Source organism: Leucoraja erinacea, chromosome 9, assembly GCF_028641065.1.
Source record: "Leucoraja erinacea ecotype New England chromosome 9, Leri_hhj_1, whole genome shotgun sequence".
In the NCBI taxonomy this organism is placed as follows: Eukaryota; Metazoa; Chordata; class Chondrichthyes; order Rajiformes; family Rajidae; genus Leucoraja; species Leucoraja erinaceus.
The window spans coordinates 40865026-40891620 of NC_073385.1; the positions used below are offsets into that span (position 1 = coordinate 40865026).

A 26595-nucleotide genomic window follows, 5' to 3' on the forward strand; every position below is an offset into this window, starting at 1 on the left:
TTCATAATTCATCACAATTTTATTTATTTGTTGATCTCTAGGTAGAAAATATAAAGGCCTATGAAGGAGAAAAGAAAAAATTAGCGAGTGCTGATCAATTCTATCTTGTGCTCCTTGGTATTCCATGGTATGTGTCATGATGTCACGTGTGTACAGTTTCATGCTTCTGTAAATTTCTGTTATGTAGCTTGGATATACATGATAGATTTGCTAATTATTCATCTAACTTTACTTATCTAGAAGTGTCGGTGCATCTCATTATTGCCATTAGAAACTGGTCATCAATCATGGAAAATGATTTAAAAGGCACCGATTCTTAAAAATGGAATGCCACCAGTCAATGTGATTACACAGGAAAGGGAATTTCATGAAATAATCAGAAAAATAGAAAGGTCCAGGAGAGAAGAACCTGTGTAAGAATGAACTTCAGATGCTGATTTAGACATTTAAGATAGACGTGCATTGCAGTCAGGCAGCTTCTCTGGAGAAAAGGAATAGTTGACGTTTCAGTATGGAACCCACAAAATGCTAGAGTAACCACCAGCGCCAGCAATGACTGCCTCGCCAACAGACAGTCGGTCCCTTCTTTGTTGTTTGATAGAATGGGATAAATGTATGTTTTAGTGTTCTTTCACTTCTTTTATGTGGGGGGGTTGTAGGGAAGCCTTTTATAATCTCTTACCTGGGCGGAGTTGCAATTTGTTTCCTTCTTTTTTCCCTCCCTTCCCCCCATATCATATCCCCCGTCCCCACTGCGGCCTAACATCGTGGCATTGGCGGGCTTTGCTGGAGACCGACTTCAGGGAGCTCCAACCGCGGCAGCCTGTGGACTTAACAACGTGAAGCACGCAATCCCTGTCGGGGATCGACCTTGGACTTCCAACCGCGGGAGACTGCGGACTTTAACATCGTGGTTAGAGACCGACTTTGGGAGCTCCAAGCCGCAGACCTTCGATCGCCCCGACACAGGAGCTTCGATCGCCCCAACACGGGGGCTTCGATCGCCCCAACACAGGAGCTTCGATCACCCCGACACGGGGGCTTCGATCGCCCCAACACAGGAGCTTCGATCACCCCGACGCGGGGGCTTCAATCACCGGCTGCGGGAGCTTCGATCGCCCCAAATGCGGATGGTTCGACTGCCCCGACTGCGGGAGAGTAAAGAGGAAGAAGATTGGACTTTATTGCCTTCCATCACAGTGAGGAATGTGGCGAATCCACTGCGGTGGATTTTTTTGTTATCTTTTATGTAGTTGTGCGTCTCGTTGCTTTGTTGGTAGTATGGCTGTATGGTAAATGAAATGTCACTGTACCTTAATTGGTACATGTGACAATAAACTGATCTTGATCTTGGGTCAGGCACACAGGGTTCCGACCTGAAACGTCGCCTATTGTTTTTCTTATGAAATGCTGCCTGATCCACTGAGTTACTCCAGCATTTTATGTCTATCTTCGCGAGAATAAGCTAATGTGCATAAACAGCCAGCTGTAGAAAAAGTAACAACGTTGCAATTTGTTTAAACTTTATCTCTAAATCTACTAAAGTCCCTGCTCAAATCTCACCGTTCAAATTCTCACTGAATTGAGGGTAAATTTTAACTTTTGTTATTTATAGTAAAACTCTATTCATGAACATAAAGAATAGCTTTACCTTATCCTTTTAACTGCTAAATGAAAATGTACTTGTACTTTTATTACGCTTGATGTACAGCATGCTGAAAATATCAACAGAAAAGCAACACGAGTAAATAGCCCCAATGTTAGGCGGCCCGATATCACTAAGATGTTAGCTGGAAGTTCCATAAAGGTTAGAGTTATTATCATATCTAAATTATTCCATATGGATCTTAGATTTGATTTTTTCCAAATGTCAGGTCGTATTGAATTGTATTATTTCTTTAAAATGCAGTAAATATTTTAAATGAGATTAATTACATATTGGTCTCTATAACAATATGGTTTCCACACATCAGTTTATAATTTTGGCTTCTGTTCAATCCATTTTACTGATGAATTAGCCAAATAGAGCAAAATCAAAATATTGTATTTCATTGTACCCATACGCATCAATTGTGTTGATTTTAGTAATATTTCCTTCATTCAACCAGATCTGAAATAATGTGTTCCTGACATTTTCTACATGCTTTGTTTTAATTTTTAGTTCTTTACCAAACAGTTTTACTTTAAAAATGTCAACCTAACCAAAAAGAGTTAATTAGTTATAACTGTGTCATTGCTATCCAGTATTGTCTCCTGTTTTTTGTTGTTGTTTTATTTGTCATTGTTCGTGTTAGCTTTTCAAATGGGAAGAAATAGTTTCTAATGCTACATTTGCTTGAGTCTTGAAATTCTGTTCAATTTAACACTCACAGCCCCATTCTCTATTCATTGCTCCACCACAGCTACCAGCTCAGGATTAACTGCATGTTTCTATGTGAAGAGGCCACTGTCACCCTGCAAATGCTCTGTCCGAGAGCAGAAATAATTAAAACTGCTTGTCAAGGTAAATCAAATGGAATGTGTCAATAAATATGGCTCTGCTCAGGTTGTAGTATACAACTGCAGAATTGGTTATAGAAGTGTACAAGATCATGACAGGAATAGATAGGGTAAATGCATAGCCTTTTAGCCAGAGCAGGGGAATCCAAAATCAGACGACATGGGTTTAAGGTGAGGATTAAGAAAGATTTAATAAGAACTTGTGGGACAACTTTTCCCTCAGAGGGTTGTGAGTATATGAAATGAACTGTCGGAGGACGTAGTTCAGGTCGGTAAAATCGCAACTTAAAAAAAACATTTGGACAGGTATATGGATAGGTTTAGAGGGATATATGCCTCAAGCAGGCAGGTGGGACTAGTGTAGATAGTCAGTGTGGGCAGGTTGAGCCGAAGGGCCTGTTTCTATGCTGAAATGAGTCTTAATCTATGACTAAGCAGCAAAGAGTTGAGCAAGATTGTGACATTGGAGATTAGAAAACTAATCATAATTCAGGTGATTTTTAATACAGTTTAATCTTGCAAGTTGTGTGACCTGTTAAGGTGTTTCTATAATTGTATGCTGCCCATTCTTTATAACAATAATGAGTTTTTTATGCCTGGTAATGCAGAGGTAGAATCTTGCAAATTGACTGAAATAATGCTCCATTCATCAAGTTTGCTTAAAAGTAATATCTCTGTTATCTATGCTAAACATGTAAGATTGTTAAGGGCTTGGACACACTAGAGGCAGGAAACATGTTCCCGATGTTGGGGAGTCCAGAACCAGGGGCCACAATTTAAGAATAAGGAGCAAGCCATTTAGGACGGAGACGAGGAAACACTTTTTCTCACAGAGAGTGGTGAGTCTGTGGAATTCTCTGCCTTAGAGGGCGGTGGAGGCAGGTTCTCTGGATGCTTTCAAGAGAGAGCTAGATAGGGCTCATAAAAATAGCGGAGTCCGGGGATATGGAGAGAAAGCAGGAATGGGGTACTGATTGGGGATGATCAGCCATGATCACATTGAATGGCGATGCTGGCTCAAAGGGCCAAATGGCCTACTCCTGCACCTATTGTCTATTGTCTATAAATGCATGTTTCTATAACATAACTAATATTATACCTTGTATTTATTTGAAAATATAATTAGAGTTATATTTATAGAGTTCTATTTAATATTCAATAGCTGCTAATCATATTGATTTTTCAAAGTGGGTTTTCTCTGGGTGCTCCAAATTCTTCCCACATCCCAAAGACGTGTTTGTAAGTTAATTGGCCTCTGTAAATTGCTCCTAGTGCAGAGGATGCAAAAGTGGGATAACATAGAACTAGTGTGAATGGACTTGGTGGGCAGCAGATATCTCTGAAACTCCAAATAAAACTAATGATAAAACATTAATGCTGGTCAACTCACTTTAAAAGCAGAGGTGAATATTGATGAAAACAGTGCATTTGTAGCTCATTTGATGGAGTTGTGACCATTGCCATGAATTTATGACTGCACTGTAGTAAAGCAGTAAAAACACCTGCAGAACAAAAGCTGACATTGAACACTGCAAGAAGATATTGATAGAGGTAATTAAAACCATGGCTTGGATTTTAAAATCCCTGAAAGCAGGAGGGGTAGAAGGATTTGGAGGAAGGGGAGGGTGAAATGCCAAAGATTGGCACCTAAACACAGGTACAAATTGTGCACATTGAGTTTGAACAAGGTTGTAGAGACATGGGATGCTTGTGTATTATATTACAGAAATCGTATTACCGTTTACAAACAGACTATGCTGGAGAAGGAAACGGAGTCAATGTTTCAGGTCAATGCTACTTCATCACAACATAACTGTTTCTTCTTTTGTATAGACACACTTTCTGCTCCAAGACTGCCCCTCTTCTGTGAACTGATTCTTAAAGTTGGAAACTTTCTTAACTATGTATGTATTCTGCAAACTACAAAATGTACTAATCTTGATATACTGCTGGAATTGTTCATCAACATCTTAAATTTTGGAACATATTTGGGTGGATAAATCCCCAGGGCCAGATGGAAACCATCGCTGAATGCCATGGGGTATCGAGAGAGGTTTGCTGGGGGCGTGACAAAGAAGTTTGCATCTTAATTGACCGCAGGCAAAGTACCAGCAGACTGGAGGATAGTTAATGATGTTCCTTTATTCAACAAGGTATCTGGAATAAGCCAGTGGACTACTGAAGAGATTGAATAGACTTGGACTATTTTTTCTGGAGCGAAGAAGACTAAGGATTATCTTTATAATGGTTTATAAAACCATGTGGCATTGATAGATTAGTTAGTTTCCATCTTTTTTCCCCATGGTAGGGGAGTTTTAAAATTTGAGGGCACAGGTTTAAGGAGAGAGAAGGAAGACTTAGGAGAAACAAGGAACTGCAAATACTGTTTTTTTTTGGGGGGGGGGGGGTTAAACACACTGTGCTGGAGTAACTCAGTGGGTCAGGCAGCCTCCCTGACCTGTATCTACCCATCACTTGCCAAGCTTTGTCCTGCCTTTCCTCTCTTCCAGCTCTTTACCCCCCACCACAATGGGTCTGAAGACAGGTCCCGACCTAAAACGTCTCCTATCCATGTTTTCTAGAGATACTGCCTGATCCAATGAATTCCTCTAACACTTTGTGTCAAGGTTTAAAGGAGGTTTTCACATAGACTGCAATGGATGCATGGAACAAGCTGCTAGAGCCGATTGGTGGAGACCGAAACAGTTACATCTGAAAGACCTTTACACAAATGCATGGATAGGAGAATTTTAGAGAGAAAAACCAAGCAGATAGGATTCGGCAAGAACACTCCCAGCCTATTCAATCTCTCTGTGTATCTAAAACTCTCCGTTCCAGACAACATCTTGGTAAATTTCTTCTGCACTGTTTCTAATGCTACCACATCTTTGTATGGAGTCGTACAGTAATACAGCATGCAAACATCCTCTCACCACTAGAATGGTGGTCAGAATTGGTTGATAACCAAAACATGCTGCCAGAGGAGCTGGTTGAACCAGATACAATTATTGCTTTAGAAAGGCAGTTAAACAGATGGTTAAATTGACACGGCATGAAAGGATACAATCCCAACGCAGCCAAATGGCAGTCATTTATTTGAACAAAAGGATCAGCATGCATATTGATTAGCCAAAGGGCGAGTTTCCATGCTCTACACCTTCCGCATCTATGGTCATTGAATTTCCTCGAATATACTGGAGAAGGCTGCAAGCAGTGCATCTAGTGATGAGGGAGAAATCACTATTTCTGGGGTCAGCTCAGTAGTGGAACGGTGGAGTTACTGCCTTGCAGCGCCAGAGACCCAGGTTCAATCCTGACTATGGGTGCCGTTTGTACGGAGCTTGTACGCTCTCGCTGTCTCTGCGAGAGTTTTCTCCGCGTCCTCCGGTTTCCACCTACACCCCTGTCAAGCAGGTTTGTCGGTTAATTAGCTTCCATTAATTGTCCTTTGCATGTAGAGTAGAACTAGTTTATGGGTGAACACTGGTCAACATGAACTCAGTGGGGCCAAAGAGCCAGTTTCCACACTGTATCACTAAATTAAACTAAACTGTCAGTATTTCTCAGTTTCACTAATGCTCAGTCCACAAGTTTTATTGGTCTCACTACGCAATGACATGACAATCTAGCAGTTTTGCTGTTATAAGTAGACCATTGTGCGGGGGGGGGAGGGACATTTCTCCATCTAATAGGGCTGTATTACCAAATATTGTTTGTTTTTCACTTTTATCTGCTTTTGCAAAAATCTATTTTTTTCTAACATGAAATTTGTCTTGAAAATATGATTGAAACATGGTTTGACCCTGATTGGGTGCAATATTACGAAAAGAATAATGCAATCTGTGTTTGATATTATTGCAGGTATTACTCATTGCATTGATTTTTATAGGTTTCCTGTTTCTCATTCTCTGCCAGGGCAGTCACATGGGCGATGCCATGGGTTTCAAAATAAATACCCTACTCAGACTTACTGAGACAAAAGCCAACCAGTCACGTATCACATTGTTGCATCACATTATAGAGGTAAAGTCTTCCAGTTGTTGTATTTTATTATGTTATTACTTTCATTTGTTTATCTAATTATTTTTATTTTAAATGGAAAAGGAAGTTGAAAAGTTCCATCCAGATCTTCTGAATCTTCCAGATGACTTGGAAAGTATTTCAAAAGCAGGAGGGTAAGCAGACCATTTGATTTTTTTTTTTTTCTTTCTACCTTGCATTAGCAACACTGATTTTTTGCAAAATAACAAGAACTATTTCTACTGAATGAAAACTGAAACGTACTGTGTACTGGCCAATAAGGCGCATAATAGACAAATGCCCAATGTTATCAAATTAACATGTGTTTTAAATCGGGGCATCACAGTGGCACAGTTAGAAGAGCTGCAATCTTACAGCGCCAGAGACCCAGGTCTGTCCCTGACCCCAGGTTCTGTCTGTGTGGAGTTTACACGTTCTCCCTGTGACCGCAAACGTTTCCTCTAAGTTTCCTCTTGCGTCCCTGTGGAAGAAATTAATTTAGAGGGAAATGAATGAAAAGCGGAGAATTTGCAGATTTGCTTCGCGATTTTATTGCATATCATGGAGAGATGGCTGCAGTTTCCTGGTATCTGGGATTAGGGAGGTGTGCAGTGCAATGCGTTTGCTTATGTTCTTGGCTGGTTTCAACAAGTTACTGTAAATAGTGGCCTTTTGCAGTCTTTGCGGAGCGCAATGGATTTGATTAGCCAACCGACTGTACGGATTGCTACTTAATTGCCAACAATATTGGATAGGTATCTTTTGCCCGTGTTCTTTCTCCTTAATTAAATTTAGCAATTAGTGTCTGCATTTGAGGGAGTTCCATAAACATACCGTCTGCAGTACAGTATAAGACTGCTCCGAGTTTGCACAGAGCCTGTCTTCCCAGTAACGGGAGTGGGGCCATTCTAGAGATTATAAAAAATATCTGTAAGGGGCTAGACACCTTCCCTGTTGGGCGTTCCCTTGCTGTAGTTGTGGGGAACATCTGCTATCTCGAGGCCAATGCCCTTTCTTACCACATCTTCAGCATGTACCTCATGTTGTATCTTTTAATTGCCATTGTTCCCTTCCTCTGACATGTTCACAAGTGCTGTGATCACATTTTCCCATGACTTAATTTGCCAATCTTGGTTAATTAATTAATAAGCTTGAGCCTGTCGGGGCAGCAAACAATTTACTAAAGTTTGAACAGCTAAAGGCCCATTTTCAGCTGGGGCACACCGGCATGTTTCTCCACTTACTCTTAAATCGGGCTATAAAATCTGGGATCGTCTCATCTTTGTTTTGCAAACATCGAACCACCTCCTGGAAATCACTATGTTTTCTTGCCCCCCTCTTATTGCCTCCTTTCCTCTATGGGCCAACCAGTGAGTGAGGGACTCATTTCCCCGAGTCTGCTGATCATCATTTGCTCTCCAATCACCATATTGCTGCCACTTGCTTTGGTGTTTTAGGCACAGGTCCCTCATTTCCCTCTTTCTGCTTAACACCCTTTTCCTCCTCTCTTCTCTATCCCCGTCCATTTCCTTATTATTTCCATCAATTTTAAAGTTACACTTACCACTCCAACTATCACTAATAACACTTCCTTGGCAAATATTAATTGTGCTCCCATCTCGCCAACCCATTTCGTTTTTTAGAGATGAGTAAGACAAAGATAGCTTATAACTTCCTCTATCTTGCCAATTTCCATTTAATTGATCTGCTAGAATACCATAAAGATTTACCGGACATTGGTCATCTCTGGAGTTTTTTTAAATTACCACTTTTGCTGGCGATCCCAGTGAAACAATGGGATCGCCGACCTTTTCCCAGTGTCTTTTGGTCATTTTTATCATCTTGGCAATGTTCTTTCTTATCTGCACCTTTATCTCCTGGACCACCTGTTTCTTTTCCTCCGGCCTCCCTCTATCAGTAGGATCAGATTTCTCCGATCGTCTACTGTTGTCTCCCATATTCTTTTCTCAAGTCTGTAAAACAAAAGTTAAGTTTCCGCGGACAATATCTTATAATATTCTATTTATAGTTTGCGCGCACCAGCTTTAATCCTTCCACAAATCTCGAAATCACCTATCAATTTTTATAGCGAGCTCTGGCACCTGTTTCAATTTATCCCACGTCCAGCGTGAGTAAATTATCTTCTTCACTATTTGCCTCAACCCACAGGCCTCTTGGCTAAGCGTGAGTCACCAGCCAGTTGCATGGGGGTTCTCCCTTCTTTCTGGTAAACCCCCCTGTCCCTCTTTCAGAAGGGGACTATTTTCTCATTCCCTTTTATTTCCCCTTGTATTCGTTCGAATCCCGCTACAATTGGGATCCTGCCGACTACGCCAAATTCTGTGGAAGAAATTAATTTAGAGGGAAATTAATGGAAAATGCAAAGCGGAGACTTTGCAGATTTGCTTCGAGATTTTATTGCATGATATCATGGAGATATGGCAGCAGTAAACTGCTCATCAGTTCTCTGACCACAGCAGAATTAGCCGACAGTTATACTGTGCAGTAAACAACCTTTGCTTACTTTTGTTCGATACTATTCTACAAAAATATACTATCTACTACATGGGTACCAATTATTTCATTAGTCATAACATGCCTTTCGCTTATGTTAATCTTATTCAACAACAGATGAAACCGAACTTGAACTTGAACTTGATTAATACGTCAAACACAATACAAGGGCATCTTGACATTATTCTATCTCACTGTACAAGCGGCCCACGTCACCATCCCCATTCCAAGCCAATCATAAGCCTCCCATTTATTGCAACGCATCTATGCTACTAACGGTAGGGGGCGCGGGTGATCCACTGTAACTCACAGAAGAGTAAACAAGCTTTGTTATCAGCTGTACTATTTCGTGTTTACATTTACCATCCACCCTTCAACACATTCCCAGACAGGAAGTAATACATCTAATCTTACTTTGCCATTTCCCACAAATTTCTTCTACACCTGGTCAAGCGAGAGATTTCCAATTGTCACCTCCAATACACCCTTTCATTACCTTGTTCAATTCCAATCAAAATTAAATAAAGGATATTAATTTTACTTCCACAGTTCCAAAGATGTGTGAGTGTGTAGGTTAATTGGCCTCCGTAAAATTGCCCAGAGAGTATTGGGAGTAGATGAGAAAGTGGGGATAGCATAGAACTAGTGTGAAAGGGTGATCGCTGGTCGACATGGACTCGGTGGACTGAAGGTCCTGTTACCACAACTTGCTGTTAGTTCCTCAGTACTTCTGAAAGGAATATTTATAAGAAGAAATACAGATTTAGCCACAGCAGTGTTTAAGGAATAGCACAATGTATTCCCTATCTAAATCCTATATCTTGTTTAAAAGTGCAACGTCTGGTGATCGGTTTAAAAAAAAACAAATTGTAAAGCCACTTATACTTGTAGCATGCCTGAAGGGGAAAGGAAGCCCGGATCCTCTGGCTGATTTAAAGGATAATGGATTCAAAAGTTTAAATTTCTCCATAGAACAATTTCAATTATCCTTTGGACAAATAGTGTGTATAGAACCAGCCTAATGGAAGCAGTTACCAAGTTATGCTGTTATTGATATATGCCCCACCTCTCCTTTCTCCTTCGTTCCCCACTTCCTCATCCCACAATAATCCAACCTTGCAGCGTTTGAGTCATTCTCAAATACTTTCCTCTCTTTATAATTATTTACTGACAGCCTTAGCGTGGACTCGCTTCAGGCTGATACAATTAATCTTTTGGAACGTCTCAAGAAGACTGGTGATATCGTCAAATCATCGATGGACGATGTAAAATTGCTGTTTGACAAGCCCATCCAAGTAAGCAAAATAAAATCTCCAAATATTTACTATTTAACTGTCTATTGTAAAACACTTTTTTTAAACAAATATACATTATTGGACTCCCTTGGACTATCTTTAATCCATTGGAGATCATCGGATTATCTTTAATCGGACTTTACTGGACTTTATCTTGCACTCAACGTTATTCCCTTTATCCTGTATCTGTATACTGATTGTAATCCAGTATAGTCTTTCTGCTGCCTGCATAGCACACAACAAAAAAGCATTTTGCTGTACTTTGATACACGTAACAATAAACTTAACTATAATCTATTATATCAGGAACATCTATCTGCAACAACTGAACTGAAGCAACATTTGGAAGAGATTGAGACCGAGAGAATGAAACTGGCTAAGTTCTTCTGTGATGACATTGGAAAATTTTCACTGGAAGAGCTTTTCCTAACCATCAAAACCTTCAGAGATTGTTTCCTGAATGCAATGAAGGTAATTCCATGGCTTTATTGAATGGACCTTCGTTTGGCACGCATCAAAGTATTTTTCTTATGTTACAAAGAACTTTATTTAAGTCTGCATATATTAAATTGTGATAAGCTCCACTATTGACATATGGAATATTGAATGATTCTTGCCACAGGTAAAACTAGCAGCAAAACATAGCAGATGTTTATGACATTAGCCCAGTATGCTGAAAGATATTGAGCTGTAATAGACATAGAAACATAGAAACATAGAAATTAGGTGCAGGAGTAGGCCATTCGGCCCTTCGAGCCTGCACCGCCATTCAATATGATCATGGCTGATCATCCAACTCAGTATCCCGTACCTGCCTTCTCTCCATAACCCCTGATCCCCTTAGCCACAAGGGCCACATCTAACTCCCTCTTAAATATAGCCAATGAACTGGCCTCAACTACCCTCTGTGGCAGAGAGTTCCAGAGATTCACCACTATCTGTGTGAAATGTACTGATTGTTAACCAGAGATGCCTTGGATTCAGTTATACTTTGTTGTCAAGCAAGCACGTGCCGTCAGGGTAGGTAAGTTAGGCAAGGTACACTGCCTAAAATTATAAAAAGGTAATTATTAAATATAAATAGTGAAGATTTCCAATTCATTTACTATTAACCATATAACCATATAACCATATAACAATTACAGCACGGAAACAGGCCATCTCGGCCCTACAAGTCCGTGCCGAACAAATTTTTTTCCCCTTAGTCCCACCTGCCTGCACTCATACCATAAACCTCCATTCCCTTCTCATCCATATGCCTATCCAATTTATTTTTAAATGATACCAATGAACCTGCCTCCACCACTTCCACTGGGAGCTCATTCCACACCGCTACCACTCTCTGCGTAAAGAAGTTCCCCCTCATATTACCCCTAAACTTCTGTCCCTTAATTCTGAAGTCATGTCCTCTTGTTTGAATCTTCCCTATTCTCAAAGGGAAAAGCTTGTCCACATCAACTCTGTCTATCCCTCTCATCATTTTAAAGACCTCTATCAGGTCCCCCCTTAACCTTCTGCGCTCCAGAGAATAAAGACCTAACTTATTCAACCTATCTCTGTAACTTAGTTGTTGAAACCCAGGCAACATTCTAGTAAATCTCCTCTGTACTCTCTCTATTTTGTTGACATCCTTCCTATAATTGGGCGACCAAAATTGTACACCATACTCCAGATTTGGTCTCACCAATGCCTTGTACAATTTTAACATTACATCCCAGCTTCTATACTCTATGCTCTGATTTATAAAGGCTAGCATACCAAAAGCTTTCTTTACCACCCTATCTATATGAGATTCCACCTTCAAGGAACTATGCACGGTTATACCCAGATCCCTCTGTTCAACTGTATTCTTCAATTCCCTACCATTTACCATGTACGTCCTATTTTGATTTGTCCTTCCAAGGTGTAGCACCTCACATTTATCAGCATTAAACTCCATCTGCCATCTTTCAGCCCATTTTTCCAAATGGCCTAGATATTGGCAACATAATGCATGAAATTGCATGCATAATTTAGTAAATGGTTATTATTTTCATGATTTCATCAATCTTAGGTAGACAGAATTGTCCCCTGCCTTTCATCCTCAGTACATATGTGCAGCTCACATGCCGTGGACGCTGCTTCAAGCCTTCACATATAACGCACAATAAAGGCAGCTGAAATTCTGCCTTTGCACCGTGGACTGCACGCATGTATGCTGTGGACTGTGTGCATGTGTGCTGCTCGAGGTGCTGCGCCTGTGTTCATCGTCTGCGTGTTATCTTGGTGTACTGTGTGTGCGAGTGTGATGTTGTTTCTCTCTTTTCCATTTTATTTCAAAATGTAACCCTTTTTCAAACATGGATAGTCAAGAGTTTTTCTAAACAATCCAGTGTTTCCACTTTGAAAGAAATTACCCGAAATTTGGGAAATTCCGGTTGTCTTCGGGTAATTTTAGGGAAATAAAATTTTGGGAAGTTTCCGCATCCGGCCCGCGGGATGATTTGGGGGATTTTTTTTTGCCCCGAAATAGAATTCCCCAATTTGATGGTATTTCCTGAAATTTTCAAACATGCTTTCTGCGTGCTATTTGTTGTTTTTCTTTCGCGAGCACACGTTAACAACACAGTAATCAAACTCAGACAATGAACAGGGTCTCCCCCAAATGCATTGGATGATTTGCCTGTGCAGTCAGCCGCGTCACAATTGAAAATGGCGTCGGTGGCGCGGTAGGGAGGCAAAAAAACGGCGTCTCTACGTGCATGCGCAGTGAGACCGAGCAGGATCAGATAACCATTTTCACTACATCGCGAGGGAGGGAGAGGGAGGGGAGAGAAAGGGATGGTGGGGAAATGGAGGGGGGGGGATTAGGGGGGAGAGATAGAGGGGGAGGAAGAGAGGGGAGGGGGAAAGAGAGGGGAGGGTGGAGATGGGGGAGGGGGAGGGAGGGAGGGAGAGAGAGGGGGAGGGAGGATTGATAAGCAGAAGAAATTGAGGATCGGTATTCACAATGTTAAGGAGAACAGAGAGATACTAAAAAAGTTAAGTGCTGCTTGCTTTATGCGCTGATAATGAAAACAAAGAATCGCTAAATCGTGGAAACGATATTGAGTTACTGATATATACAGCAAAATTGATAAAATTGGCACAACATTTCCAGAATTCATCTTTTCGGGCATTTCTAACAAGATACAAAATGACTTGATTGAAGCAGTAGGTACAGGTGTAGAAAATAACGTTAAAGAAGAGATCGCAAAAGCCCCATTGACTGATATTTCACATACAGCTCAGTGCTCTACATTATATATTGGACTCGGAAATTAAAGATGCGTTCATAAGCTTTGACAAACTTAAGGACAGAACTGCTACTAGTGTAACAGAATTCATATTAAATAATTTAGACAAATAAACTTGTAGCACAGACATACAATGGAGCAATGGTAATGGCATCAAACTTAAATGGTGTTCAAGCTAAAGTAAGAGAAAAGGCACCGTCAGCTTGATTTACTCACTGCTGTGCTCATAAGTTGAATCTTGTTCTGTCTCAGTCAGCAAAATTCATACCTGAATGTACAAGCCTTTTCAAGACCATTGACGTTCTTGCTTCATTTTTCAGTCATTCTAAAAAAAAAAACAGTTTCTTGGTGAAATAATGTAGAAACGTATTCCAAAGGCAGCACCAACCAGATGGACTTCAAACTCAAAGCAAATTCTAACTATTTTGCAATATCAAGGAGACCTCAGTAAACTTTTTGACAGCATTAACAGCAATCCTTTATTGTGGGATCCAGATACTTGAGTGAGGAGCAATGCGTTTTATGCTTGGCTAATGAAAGATTCAACATACTTTCTTCTCATGGTTTATAATAACTTTTTCATTAAAACTGACACTCTCTACAACATTTTGCAAACTAAAATGATAGATATTCCATGTTGCATTGAAAGAATCAATGAAACAATGCATTTGCTTGAGGATCTGCGCCAATATTTTGATGACATCCATGAAAAGTTTGAAGAATATTGCCTAGAAAATGACCTGACTGAATCAAAATCTTGTTCACAACGTCCAAATAAAGAAGAGAGAGCACAAATATTTGATCTAATATTTGTTGATATATTGAAGCATATGGAAGCAAGATACGGCGACTTCAAAAATTCATTTCCTTAGTTGATGGAAAAAATATTTAGAAAGGTTTAGAAATAAACTATGGTAACTTCTTTGATGTCATAAGACTGAAAGTGGATCTAGCTGGAATTTACAATGCACACGTGTTTTGGGATAAATCATTTGAAGATTTATTTGTTTTTATATTTCAAAATGGACTGGAACAAACATTCCCTGAAGCTGTGAAGCTGCTACAATTAATTTGAACAATTCCTGCTACATCAGTTTCTGTTGAGAGATCATCCGCAATCAGTATCCCGTTCCTGCCTTCTGCTTTCTCCCCATATCCCCTGACTGCTATTTTTAAGGGCCCTATCTAGTTCTCTCTTGAAAGCATCCAGAGAACCTGCCTCCATCGCCCTCTGAGGCAGAGAATTCCACAGACTTACCATTCTCTGTGAGAAAAAGTGTTTCCTCGTCTCCGTTCTAAATGGCTTACTCCTTATTCTTAAACTGTGGCCCTGATTCTGGACTCCCCCAACATTGGGAAAATGTTTCCTGCCTCTAGTGTGTCCAAGCCCTTAACAATCTTATATGTTTCAATGAGATCCCCCTCATCCTTCAAAATTCCAGAGTGTACAAGCCCAGCTGCTCCATTCTCTCAGCATATGACAGTCCCACCATCCCGGGAATTAACCTTGTAAACCTACGCTGCACTCCCTCAATAGCAAGAATGTCCTTCCTAAAATTAGGGGACCAAAACTGCACACAATACTCCAGGTGTGGTCTCGCTAGGGCTCTGTACAACTGCAGAAGGACCTCTTTGCTCCTATATTCGATTCCTCTTGCTATAAAGGGCAACATGCCATTTGCTTTCTTCACTGCCTGCTGTACCTACATGCTCACTTTCATAGACTGATGTACAAGGACCCCCGAACGTGATACATGCTGTAGAAGTCATCCTACATGTGTCAGATGAGCGCCTTGCGTAGTTCAAAGCTGAAAGAAAAAGATCAAACCCCAGCTGCTGTGCGAGTAACGGCCTAGTAACAGGCGTGATCTGCCCTCGGACTTGATTCCGTTTCATGCATACCATGACGAGCTGGTTGAAGTAGACGGATTAGTCTTGAGGGAAAACCGAATCGTAGTTCCCCAAAGCATGCGCCGGCAGATGCTGAACGCACTACATGAATCACATCTGGGAGTAGTGAAACTGAAACAACGAGCCCGCAATTTATTTGCGTGGCCAGGAATGAATGCACAGATCGAGGACACAGTGGGAACGTGCTGGATATGCCAGGCAACTAGGAAAGCACAAGCAAGTGAGCCACTTCAACCACACTTCATCCCCAGCAGACCTTGGTCTAAAGTCAGGGCAGATCTTCCATCTGGATGGAGTTGACCATTTGCTTGTAGTGGACTATTACTCCAAGTACCCAGAAATAGCGCAACTGCCAGACATAACGTCACATTGAGTGATACGAGAGATGAGGGCATGTTTGCCCGGTATGGCATTCCTGATTAGGTGATGTCAGGCAACACGAGACAATTTGACTGTGCTGAGTTTCGCAAGTTCAAGGATGAATGGGAATTTGCCCCACCTCAAGTCCCATATATCCACAGAGCAACGGACAGGTGGAGCGCTGTGTGCAAACCATGAAAAATATCATGAAGAAAGCCTAGCGCAGCAACCGTGACCCGATGTATGCCATCCTCGAATACCGCAATATCCTCCTTGACAGGACATGCGGTTATGTCCCCTCACAGCTACTGAACAGTAGACTGATAAGAAGCAAACTGCCGTTGCCTTTATCGCTCCTTCAACCCCATCCTGTCCCTTCTATGGGACCGCAACTAGCCGTCCGGCAAGAAAAACAGGCAGCATACTTCAATGAGAAGGCAAGTGCCGAGCCGCTGCTGCACCTGGAGCGACAATAACAAGAGTGGTTTCGCACCAAACCAACCGAGTAGCAACGTGGCAGATTGCGCGCAAAAACTTGGAGCTACTCCATCTCTACACTGAGTGGTACTGAGTACCGCAGAAACAGGAACAACATGACCAGCGCACAAAGCAGCTGAGCCACACCCTGGTAACATATAGCAAAAGAGCGCAAAAACTGAGCAATCACAGCCCGCATCGCAAGGTAATGCGGTGGGGGAACCCGCTCGCAGTGTGCCAAGCCACGCTCGCACAACAGAAATAAAACACAGAACGAGTCGGAAATACGACTCGCACGAGAAGAGGGCGATTGTCAACAACCCCAACTCAGTTTGTTACGTAAAATAGTTAGGCAAGAGTAAAAGAGGGCAATGGAAGTATTTTTTGGTTTGCAATGAAAGTATTTTTCCATGGGTTCTCTTTCATTTTTAAATGGAGCATTTGAAGGCAGCGTGATATATCAGTGAGTTCAAGATAGTAGTTTGCCCTGCAAGTGTCTTTTAGCTTGAGGGAGACGCTACTAAAGAGTAATTACAGAGCATGCTCTTGCTTCAGGTATACCCACACATCAATGTAGATGATTTCTATAGAGGTAATTAAGCAAGCAGGCAGTTGTACCCACTCCTGCAAACACTTGCATCCTGAATTGTGAGTGGTAGTTTTAGCTGGGTGGTCTTATTTGCATGTAGAAACAAAGAACTGCAGATGCTGGTTTACACCAAAGAGAGAGACAATGTTCTAGAGTAACTCAGCGGGTCAGGCAGCGTCTCTGGAGAACATGGATAGGTGTTGTTTTGTGTCGGGACCCTTCTTCACATATGTTGCTATCCAAAAAATAACTTTTTCTCTTATTAAAGGAAAATAAGCTTAGAAAAGAACAGATTGCAAAAATAGAGAAGCGGAAACAAAAGCTTCAGGAAGAGGAAGCTAAAAGGCAAAAGGGAGAAAATGGACAAGTTGGTAAGCAATGGTTTGAGTGATCATTTCTAAATTTCTCTGCCCGCAGCAACTCCCTGTATTACAATTTGAAATCGTGTTTTGTCATGATGTTGTTAAATTACCTGTGTTTACAAGTTTGTTTAAAGGCAAAAGATAATCATAAACTTGCTCATCAATTCACTGTTAATGCAAACTATTATAAAAACTGCTCGCTTATGAAAGGCGTGCTGTAAAATCCCTGCCTCGTGTCAAATTTCACAATTTTATTTTGAATAAGTAATGCTATTTTTCAGATGTTAATAATCTCATTCCTGAAAAGAGAAGAAACTAAGTGCTGGAATAACTGAGGTAGCATCTCTGGAGAACATAGATACGTGGCGTTTTGGGTTGGAACCCTTCAAATTGATTATGGGGAAGGTGGGGGAAGAGAGCTGGAGTAGTACAAAGCCCGGTAGGTAATAGGTTGAGAAGGGTCTCAACCCAAAACATCTCCTATTACTTTTCTCCAGAGATGCTGTCTGAACCACTGTTACCCCAGCTTTTTGTGAATATTTTAGATAATGGGTTGATGCAAGCAAGAAGGTAGTTTTGATAGGCAGATAGTTGGACAAACGCCAGAGATGACAAGACAGAAGGTGTGAGACAAGGATTGAAAAGTTGCGATTCATGAAGCTAGAGAAAGGAATGTAGGTGGAGGGAGAGCAGAGAAATTTTTGCGAGTACAGGTGGGACAAAGGGAGAGCGAGTGGTTGCATGGGGGAAGAAGGGAAGGAGAAATCCGTCGACCTCAATTACATTGTATCTGTTTTGCTTTACAGTTCATAAGTCACCCATAAAGCAAGAGGAAGAATGTATTATTGATGTTCTTCTGTCCGACATAAGGAAAGGTTTTAAATTGAAGAAAACGACAAGGAACCAACGTGAAAACCTGTCTGCTCCGAAACATTCTCTTAAAGAAGCTTCTACTGAAAAATGCTGGAGAACTATGTCACTGGGTAAGAACAAATCACTGCATGCATCTTTCTTCAAACTGTAAGCTTTACTTGTTTTAATATGTAATGCATAATCCCCATTCAGAAAGAATGTGACTTGATTTGTATTTTACTGGCATCTTTAGGTAGAAGCTAATTCATATTGCACATACCTGCTGTTTTGAACCAGATAAAATACATTGTTTTCTACTATTTTGATGCCTGCTTTATTTCATAATTGAGAATATTTTTACATTTTACATTCCTTATCCATTAATACATTAATTTAAAAAAATGTTAGGGAATGCAAACCCCAGAATAAGCAGCAAAATTGATTGCCAGCTAGCTTCAAAAGCAGAGAGTGAGTGGGTTTTTCAGTAGGTAGAAATGTTTTATGAGAATTTGTGTCTGGATTATTTTTGTTCACAATTCATACAAATGGACTTTGAATCAAAATTAATTTCCGAATTTGTGAATGACGATGGCTCCCCATGCATTCCATTCCCGCACTCGTTTCCTTCAACCTATATTCTCTTGTGCCCATGAACTGCACTCCACCCATGATTCTCCTATCACCACCTATACCAGGAGTAATTTACAACAGCCAATCAGCCTTGCAACCAGCATGTTTTTAAGATGAGGGAGAAAACAGGAGTCCTTTGGGGGTGAATCCCACACACCTAATGTTATCCCACTTTTTAAGAAAGGTGGGAGAGAGAAAACAGGGAATTATAGACCAGTTAGCCTGACATCGATGGTGGGGAAGATGCTGGAGTCAATTATAAAAGATGAGAGAGCCGAACATTTGGATAGCAGTAACAGAATCGGTCCGAGTCAGCATGGATTTACAAAGGGGAAATCATGCTTGACTAATCTTCCAGAATTTTTTGAAGATGTAACTAGGAAAATGGACAAGGGAGAGCCAGTAGATGTAGTGTACCTAGACTTTCAGAAAGCATTTGATAAGGTCCCACATAGGAGATTAGTGGGCAAAATTAGGGCACATGATATTGGGGGTAGGGTGCTGACATGGACAGAGAAGTGGTTGGCAGACAGGAAACAAAGAGTAGGGATTAACGGGTCCCTTTCAGAATGGCAGGCAGTGACTAGTGGGGTACGGCAAGGCTCGGTGCTGGGACCGCAGCTATTTACAATATACATCAATGATTTGGATGAAGGGATTCAAAGTAACATTAGCAAATTTGCAGATGACACAAAGCTGGGTGGCAGTGTGAACTGTGAGGAGGATAATATGAGAATGTAGGGTGACTTCGACAGGTTGGGGGAGTGGGCAGATGCATGGCAGATTAAATTTAATGAGGATAAACGTGTGGTTATCCACTTTGGTAGCAAAAACAGGAAGGCAGATTACTATCTAAATGGCTTCAAGTTGGGAAAAGGGGAAGTACAACGGGATCTGTGGGTCCTTGTACATCAGTCTATGAAAGTAAGCATGCAGGTACAGCAGGCACTGAAGAAAGCGAATGGCATGTTGGCCTTTATAAACAAGAGGAATCGAATATAGGAGCAAAGTGGTCCTTCTGCAGTTGTACAGAGCCCTAGTGAGACCACACCTGGAGTATTGTGTGCAGTTTTGGTCCCCTAATTTGAGGAAGGACATTCTTACTATTGAGGGAGTGCAGCGTAGGTTTACAAGGTTCCCGGGATGGCAGGACTGTCATATGCTGAGAGAATGGAGCAGCTGGGCCTGTACACTCTGGAGTTTAGAAGGATGAGAGGGTATCTCATTGAAACATATAAGATTGTTAAGGGCTTGGACATACTAGAGACAGGAAACATGTTCCCGATGTTGGGGGACTCCAGAACCACGGTTCACAGTTTAAGAATAAGGGGTAAGCCATTTAGAACGGAGCTAAGGAAACACTTTTTCTCACAGAGAGTGGTGAGTCTGTGGAATTCTCTGCCTCGGAGGGCAGTGGAGGCCGGTTCTCTGGATGCTTTGAAGAGAGAGCTAGATAGGGCTCTTAAAAATAGCAGTCGGGATATAGGAAGAAGGTAGGAACGGGGTACTGATTGGGGATGATCAGCCATGATCACATTGAATGGCGGTGCTGGCTCGAAGGGCCAAATGGCCTACTCCTGCACCTATTGTCTATTGTCAGTCACGGAAAGAATGTGCCAACTCCAAAAAGATGGCACCAGAGGTCAACATCGAACCAGGGTTGGTGTAGGTACAAATCAGCAAAGCTGTACTTTGGCACTGAAATTGCACACATAATGATCTTCAACTACCACCACCTGCTATTTTGATCTTCCATTATGTGCTATAACATGCAGTGATTATGGTTTCCAACGTAACTAAAAATAAATTGTCAAAAACCTTTCTGAAATACTTCAGAATAGCTCTTGAAGCACTCGCTTTTTGAGAAACTCTATACTTCTGTAAACTGTGATGTTTTGTGGTGGTTAGTGCATTTATTTTAAATTGAGTGAAATAGGAAAAGTTCAGATTTTGAGTATCTAAACTATTAATTCATGGGACCGGCTTTAATTTTCATAAATGCACAAATACTTGTTCATGTGTGTTTACAGATGCTTCTCCAGAAGCCAAAGAAAGCACAACAGTTTCTCAAAGCACAGCTACATCAGAAATTGCAGATGACACTTCTATTCCCATGATGACGTCAGCCACCCAACAACCACCTGCAGAGCAGAAACTTGATCGAGACGAAATAGTGATGAACACTGAGTTCCAGGCAGCTAACCACCAATCTAGCCCTGAAATAAATGCATCAGAAATTAATGCGGGACGTGAGGAAGTGAATGACAAGAAACCCGATCCACTCGCAACCGATGGAAATAAAGAAATTGTTTGCCAAGATAACCCAAAATCTAGTGGTGAATTTTTATTTGCAAATGAATGTGAACAGTTAAGACAATGTAATGATGAAGCCTGTGTGGACATTGTGGGCAAAGAGAAAGAAATACTTTCTCTTCGTAGTAATGCAGATGGGAATTTAGTGCAAGTTGATAATGAAATAAATTCCCAAAATAAAGATAGCTCTGAGCACATTGACCCTATGTGTGATGTGCCCGACTCAAAAACAAACATGGTCACTGAAATGAAAATATCACAAAGAGTGGAACAGACAATTCCTGACACAAATGTCACATGTCCTAATGAAAGGCATAGTCAACCTGGCGATGTGTCACCTACAAGAACCACTTCACCCACGTCTTCCCTCAAACTTTCTGGGTGGAAATCAAAACGCGGGAAAAATAAGAAAACCAAAGGTAATTATTTTCAGTTTCTTCAAAGTACACCAGAAAACATCAGAAAATACCTAATGTTAAAGAGTGGGATCTCTGCTAGAACTGGATCACAATTAAAACAATTCTCCTTTCTTTGTGAATTTTTGAATATTCATATTGAATATTCATATTTTTAAACCAACAAAATGGTGCCAATCGCCAAACTTGAACAATTCCTTGCAGAAGCCAGGAACTGCAGGTACTAGTTTACCCAAAAATAGAGACAAATTGATGGAGTGACTCTGGGTCAAGCCACATCTCTGGAGAATATGGATAGGTGATATTTCGGGTCAGAATTATTTTTCTGAAGGTAGGTCCCGACCTGAAACATCACCTATCTATGTTCTCCAGTGGTGCTGCCTGACCCGTTTAATTACTTCAGCAATTTGTCTTATTTTTGAACAATTGCTTGCTCTACTGCAAAGTGGATGCAAAATTGTTCTTTGAAAGGTGGCTTGATGATTGATAGCCCGTCATCTGCTTTTCACTCTATCACCACTCTTTCCTGGTTATTGTAGAATCAATACACCATAAGTGTGCTGTCCTGCAGGGGATAACCATTTCACAATTCTTTAACTGTGGTGTGGAACAGCACGCATTCTCAATCAGCTTTCCCACAAGATATTAACTAACACATTGAGTTAAGATTTATCCAATTTTTGAGCAATAGGATGAAATGAATGCTGGAATAGCAGTGGATGAATGTTCAATAAAAAAAGTTGCATATTCAAATACTATGTTTCTCTAAACCCCAAGCTATTTTGTTACTATCTTTCATAGCGGAGAAGTTAATAAAACAAACTGGTTTTGATTCTCTATTGGTGCCATCGGAATGCAAATGAATTTCCGACGTGTGCTAATTTTCTAGATATCTTTCATGTCTCTTTCCCTGAGGGACACTTGATTAGACTACCCAGAGCTACTGTGACAGATCCTGATCCTACGGATTAGGAAGAATATATTGACTCTGGTAGAACATTGTACAGGTTAACCTCTGTACACGTTACAATAAACTAAACTAAAAACTAATCTGTGGACGCTGGAAATGCTCATTGGCAGACCGCATCTGAAAGTTCACAATGTTTCAGGTTGATAACTTTTAGTCAGAAGATGCTGCATCAACTGCAGTGTATTTCATCATTTTCTGTCATTATTACTATAATGGTACCTGGGTTTTAAAATTTAAATTACAAAGACAGATTTCAATAACTAGGATGTCAGTGTGCTTGGAGCATGGAATGTTATGGGATGATTAGATTATGTTAAAGGGAACTGATTAGGATGAAGAGAGGGAAATTATTTTCCCCTACTTGTATTAGGCCTTGATGTGAAATTAGGAAACACTTCTACAGGCAGAGGGTGCTAAAGATTTAGAACAAAGATTTGGGGATTTTTTTGCATGAGAAAGACTAAATCAGGTAAAGATGTTGGATCACAAATTAGATATGGCCTCATTGAATGGTAACACCTGTTCCAGAGACAAACAACCTTTAATGTTCTTTCCATTTGGAGCGTTCATCACTATGAGTTTAATTGTACAAAACAGGCGAGGCTTGAATAAGCCATTATTAAACAAGGTAATCTAGATTATTTATGCTTATATGTTTGATTAAGTCTTGACATTTTTACTCTGAACCAAACTTTTTTTCCAAATACTCACTTGTTTGTTACTTTGTTTCAAAACAGATGACGGCTCCAAAAATAAAACCAATCAGCCCGAAAAAAAATGTTCATTGAACTGAGAAGGTATGTCTGAGTCTCATGCATACAACATTCTTAAACCACAGGATGTTTAATTATTTTCTGCTGGAACATTTAATTGATTGATACTTTTCTGCAGGTTAACATGACCAGAGTCAGTGAACACCATTGCTAAACTCTCGTGCTTTAGAATTTGCAACTCTCTAGTCCTTTTGTCTCACACCATATGTGTGTTCATCTCTGGCTTTTGTCCAACCATCTGCCTATCAAAACGCCCCCACGTACTCCCTCCCTACCCCCGTCACTTGTGTTCGCCTATGACCTGCCCGTTTTGTCCTTCCCCTCCTCTCGTCAAGCCTACTATAACCAAACTCCTGCAATCAGTCTGAAGACCCAAAAACGTCACCTATCCATGTTTTCACGGAATGCTGCTTGACCCACTGAGTTACTCCAACATTTTGTGTGTCTTTCCTTGGTAAACCAGCATCTGCAGTTCCTTGTTTCTACCATTGCTAAATCTCTAATTTGCTTTGAGAGACTGGTCATGATAAATGTTCCCAGTTTGTGTCTGTGTGGTGGAGTGAACAGGTAGAACTCTGATATGTGTGATATTGCATCAGCTATCCATTAGTCACAGCACTGATATTCAATGCCTTTGACTTTGAAGTGCGGGGCAAGTTTTTTTTACACAGAGGGCGATGGGCTCCTGGAACACACTGCCAGAGGTGGTGGTGGAGGCAGGTACTATAATGGTGTTTGAGACTTTGGGATAGGCACATGGATACGCAGGGCATGGAGTGGTATGGATTATATGCAGGCAGATGAGATTAGTTTATTTTGGTATAATGTTTGGCACATACATTATGGTCCGAAGAGACTATTCCTGTGCTGTACTGTTCTATCTCCCAAACCCCTCTGCAAACTTCTTTACTGTGTGTAAGTAATTCACTTTATGGAGTTTGCAACATTAACTCTTTCTATGGACATTCATGATATTTATACTTTTGAATTTATACCACAGAAAGAGAACTGCAACATATCTGTTCATTTGATCTAAGGCCATTAAATACGTCTTTAGATCACAATCACCCCTCATTTAGAGTGGTTGATTAGAACTCTGGTCAATCACTCCTGTGTTCATTTAAAATAAGCAGGGCATGCTATGTCACAAAGTTACACACCAGAAAAAGACACAAAGTGTTGGAATAACTCAGCATGTCAGGCATCAGCTCTGGAGAACATGGACATTTTGGATCGGGACCCTTCTTCAGACTGATAGTCCAATACTTAATCTTGAATGCTAAGTCCAACACAGATAGTCTGAAGAAGGGTCCCGACCCGAAACGTCACCCATCCTTGTTCTCCAGAGATGCTGCCTGACCTGCTGAGTTACTGATGCTGCCTTACCTGCTGAGTCCAGCATTTTGTGTCTTGATCAGGAAAATTCTGTTTCAATATCTGTCCAATGTGGAAGTTGAAATATTTGCTAGATTTCTGTAAATTCTGCAGCGATTATTCTTACAAGAGATCTGTGGCAGGTAGAAAGGAGAACTGGTTTAGCAGGAATGTCTTCCACAGTTAACCTCCTGCTACTTGCTGTTAAGGTAGACGCATGAAGTGGATGCTAATGAAAATAAACCCCAATGAGAAAAACAAAGTATTAAGAAAAGCGTGCATGGGAGAAAGAGGGAAGCAATTATTCCTTTTACTTCAACACTAAAAGCCCTGAACCACGGTATGAGTTCATTCCAAGAACTCCCCCGAGTTTGCCCTGATTCAAACTCGAAGATTTACGGTAATGGCCACTCGTCGGCACTCGGGATCTCGTGGACATTTCTCAACATGTTGAAAAATCTTCACGAGTCTTCCCATGCTTACCTGCCGTTAGCGAGTCTTCCCGAGTACCTGCCGTTAGCGCTAAGAGACGTCCCCAAGCTCCGACGATCCCACCACGTTCATTCTCCGTGCTTACCACAAGTTTGATTTTTTTTAAACTCTGGAGAACTCTTGGAATGAACTCGTACTGTGACAGGGCTTTAAGACATCAAAAGTCATTTGGCTTGTTTTTGGTTATCCGAAAAATAAAACTATGTGTTTGGTATTTATTTCAGAGGAGTGGAAGAAGATATAAAAAGAATACGTTGGAAGCATCCAAATCAAGAGTTGTCACTAACTCTAAAAAGTGTTTTCTTGAACAAAAATAATGGCATAGTTTGGCTGAACTATTTTACGTCTTCCAAGATTCTCACAAATATGTAATATTGTCGAATGTGCATTATATTTAACAGAATGCATGGCTGAGTTATCAAAATATTTTTTGCAAAAATTGAAACTTTTCAATATTTGAATGGAGAAAACATCAATCTGCTTATTTTGCTCATACTGCCATTTCAAACTCTATTAGTATCAAGGAATTAAAGAATATAATCAAACTAGACCAAGTGCAGACCCGTTGGGTCTGTTCCCCCAACGTGCAGTTGTGCGGGGGGGGGAAGCCCTACACTCGCGCTAATTACCCCCCTTGATATTATATTAATATTATTAATTTGCTTCTTTTACCCCATAAACACCTTATCTACTGACGCATAGCCCCCAACTTGCAGTCACACCTGGGGGGGGGGGGGGGGGGGGGCGGGGGTAGAGAGTGAGGGCAGAGAGAGGGGGTGGCGGGGAAAGAGAGAGGGGGGCAAGAGGGAGAGGGGGTGGAAGGGAGGGGAAGAGGGAGGGTGGGTGAGGGGGGAAAGGGAGAGGAGAGAGGGTGAGGGGAACAGGGAGGAGGAGGTAGAGGGGAGGGTAGGGGGTGTGGAAAGGAGGAGGTTTAGGGGAGGGAGGGGGGGAGAGAGGGTGTGCTGAGGGGGGAGAGGTGTGGGGAGCAGGGAGGAGGAGGGAGGGTGGAGGGAAGGGGGGGGTAGGGGAGGAATGGTGGGGGAGTGGAGGGAGGGGGGGAAAGATGGAGGGGAGAATGGGGGGAGAGGAGATGGGAGGAGAGGGGGGAGAGGAGAGGAGGGTGAGGAGTGGGGGAGAGAAGAGGGCAGGGAGAGGAAAGGCGGGGAGAACCTAAAAAACATTTGTAGAACCAAAAGAGACACTTTTTGCAAACATTTTAGAACCAATAAACACTTTTTGCAAACATTTTAGAACCAATAGACCCATTCAGCAAGCGTTTTAGAGAAGAGGGGGGGGAGAGAGGGGGGAGAGAGCGGGGGTGTGCTGAGAGGGGAGGGGGGAGGGGTGGGGAGCAGGGAGGGGGAGGGAGTGTGGAGGGAAGGGGGAGGGGTGTGCGGGCGGAGGGGGGGGGTTTCGGGGAGGGGAGGAGAAAAAGAGGGGGAGAGAGAGTGGGGGGGGAGAGGAGAGGGGGGG

General features: G+C 41.5%; 1 protein-coding gene across 2 annotated transcripts in view; it reads left to right on the top strand.

The window, feature by feature from the left end:
- inf2 (inverted formin 2) overlaps positions 1-25787 on the top strand; it is an 81626-nt gene extending 55839 nt beyond the window's left edge. Inside the window, exons 12-23 of one of the 2 annotated variants that reach the window (XM_055640632.1) lie at positions 42-127; positions 2403-2503; positions 4333-4403; positions 6415-6522; positions 6604-6674; positions 10208-10328; positions 10635-10799; positions 17209-17311; positions 18109-18285; positions 20815-21516; positions 23221-23280; positions 25347-25787. In XM_055640632.1, the coding sequence (XP_055496607.1) occupies positions 42-127; positions 2403-2503; positions 4333-4403; positions 6415-6522; positions 6604-6674; positions 10208-10328; positions 10635-10799; positions 17209-17311; positions 18109-18285; positions 20815-21516; positions 23221-23276 (1761 nt within the window). In that variant the 3' untranslated portion in view covers positions 23277-23280; positions 25347-25787. Of the gene's footprint in view, positions 1-41; positions 128-2402; positions 2504-4332; positions 4404-6414; positions 6523-6603; positions 6675-10207; positions 10329-10634; positions 10800-17208; positions 17312-18108; positions 18453-20814; positions 21517-23220; positions 23281-25346 lie in introns of those variants that run through there. The other variant, XM_055640631.1, reaches the window with a different exon arrangement.
- Positions 25788-26595: the final 808 nt, after the last annotated feature.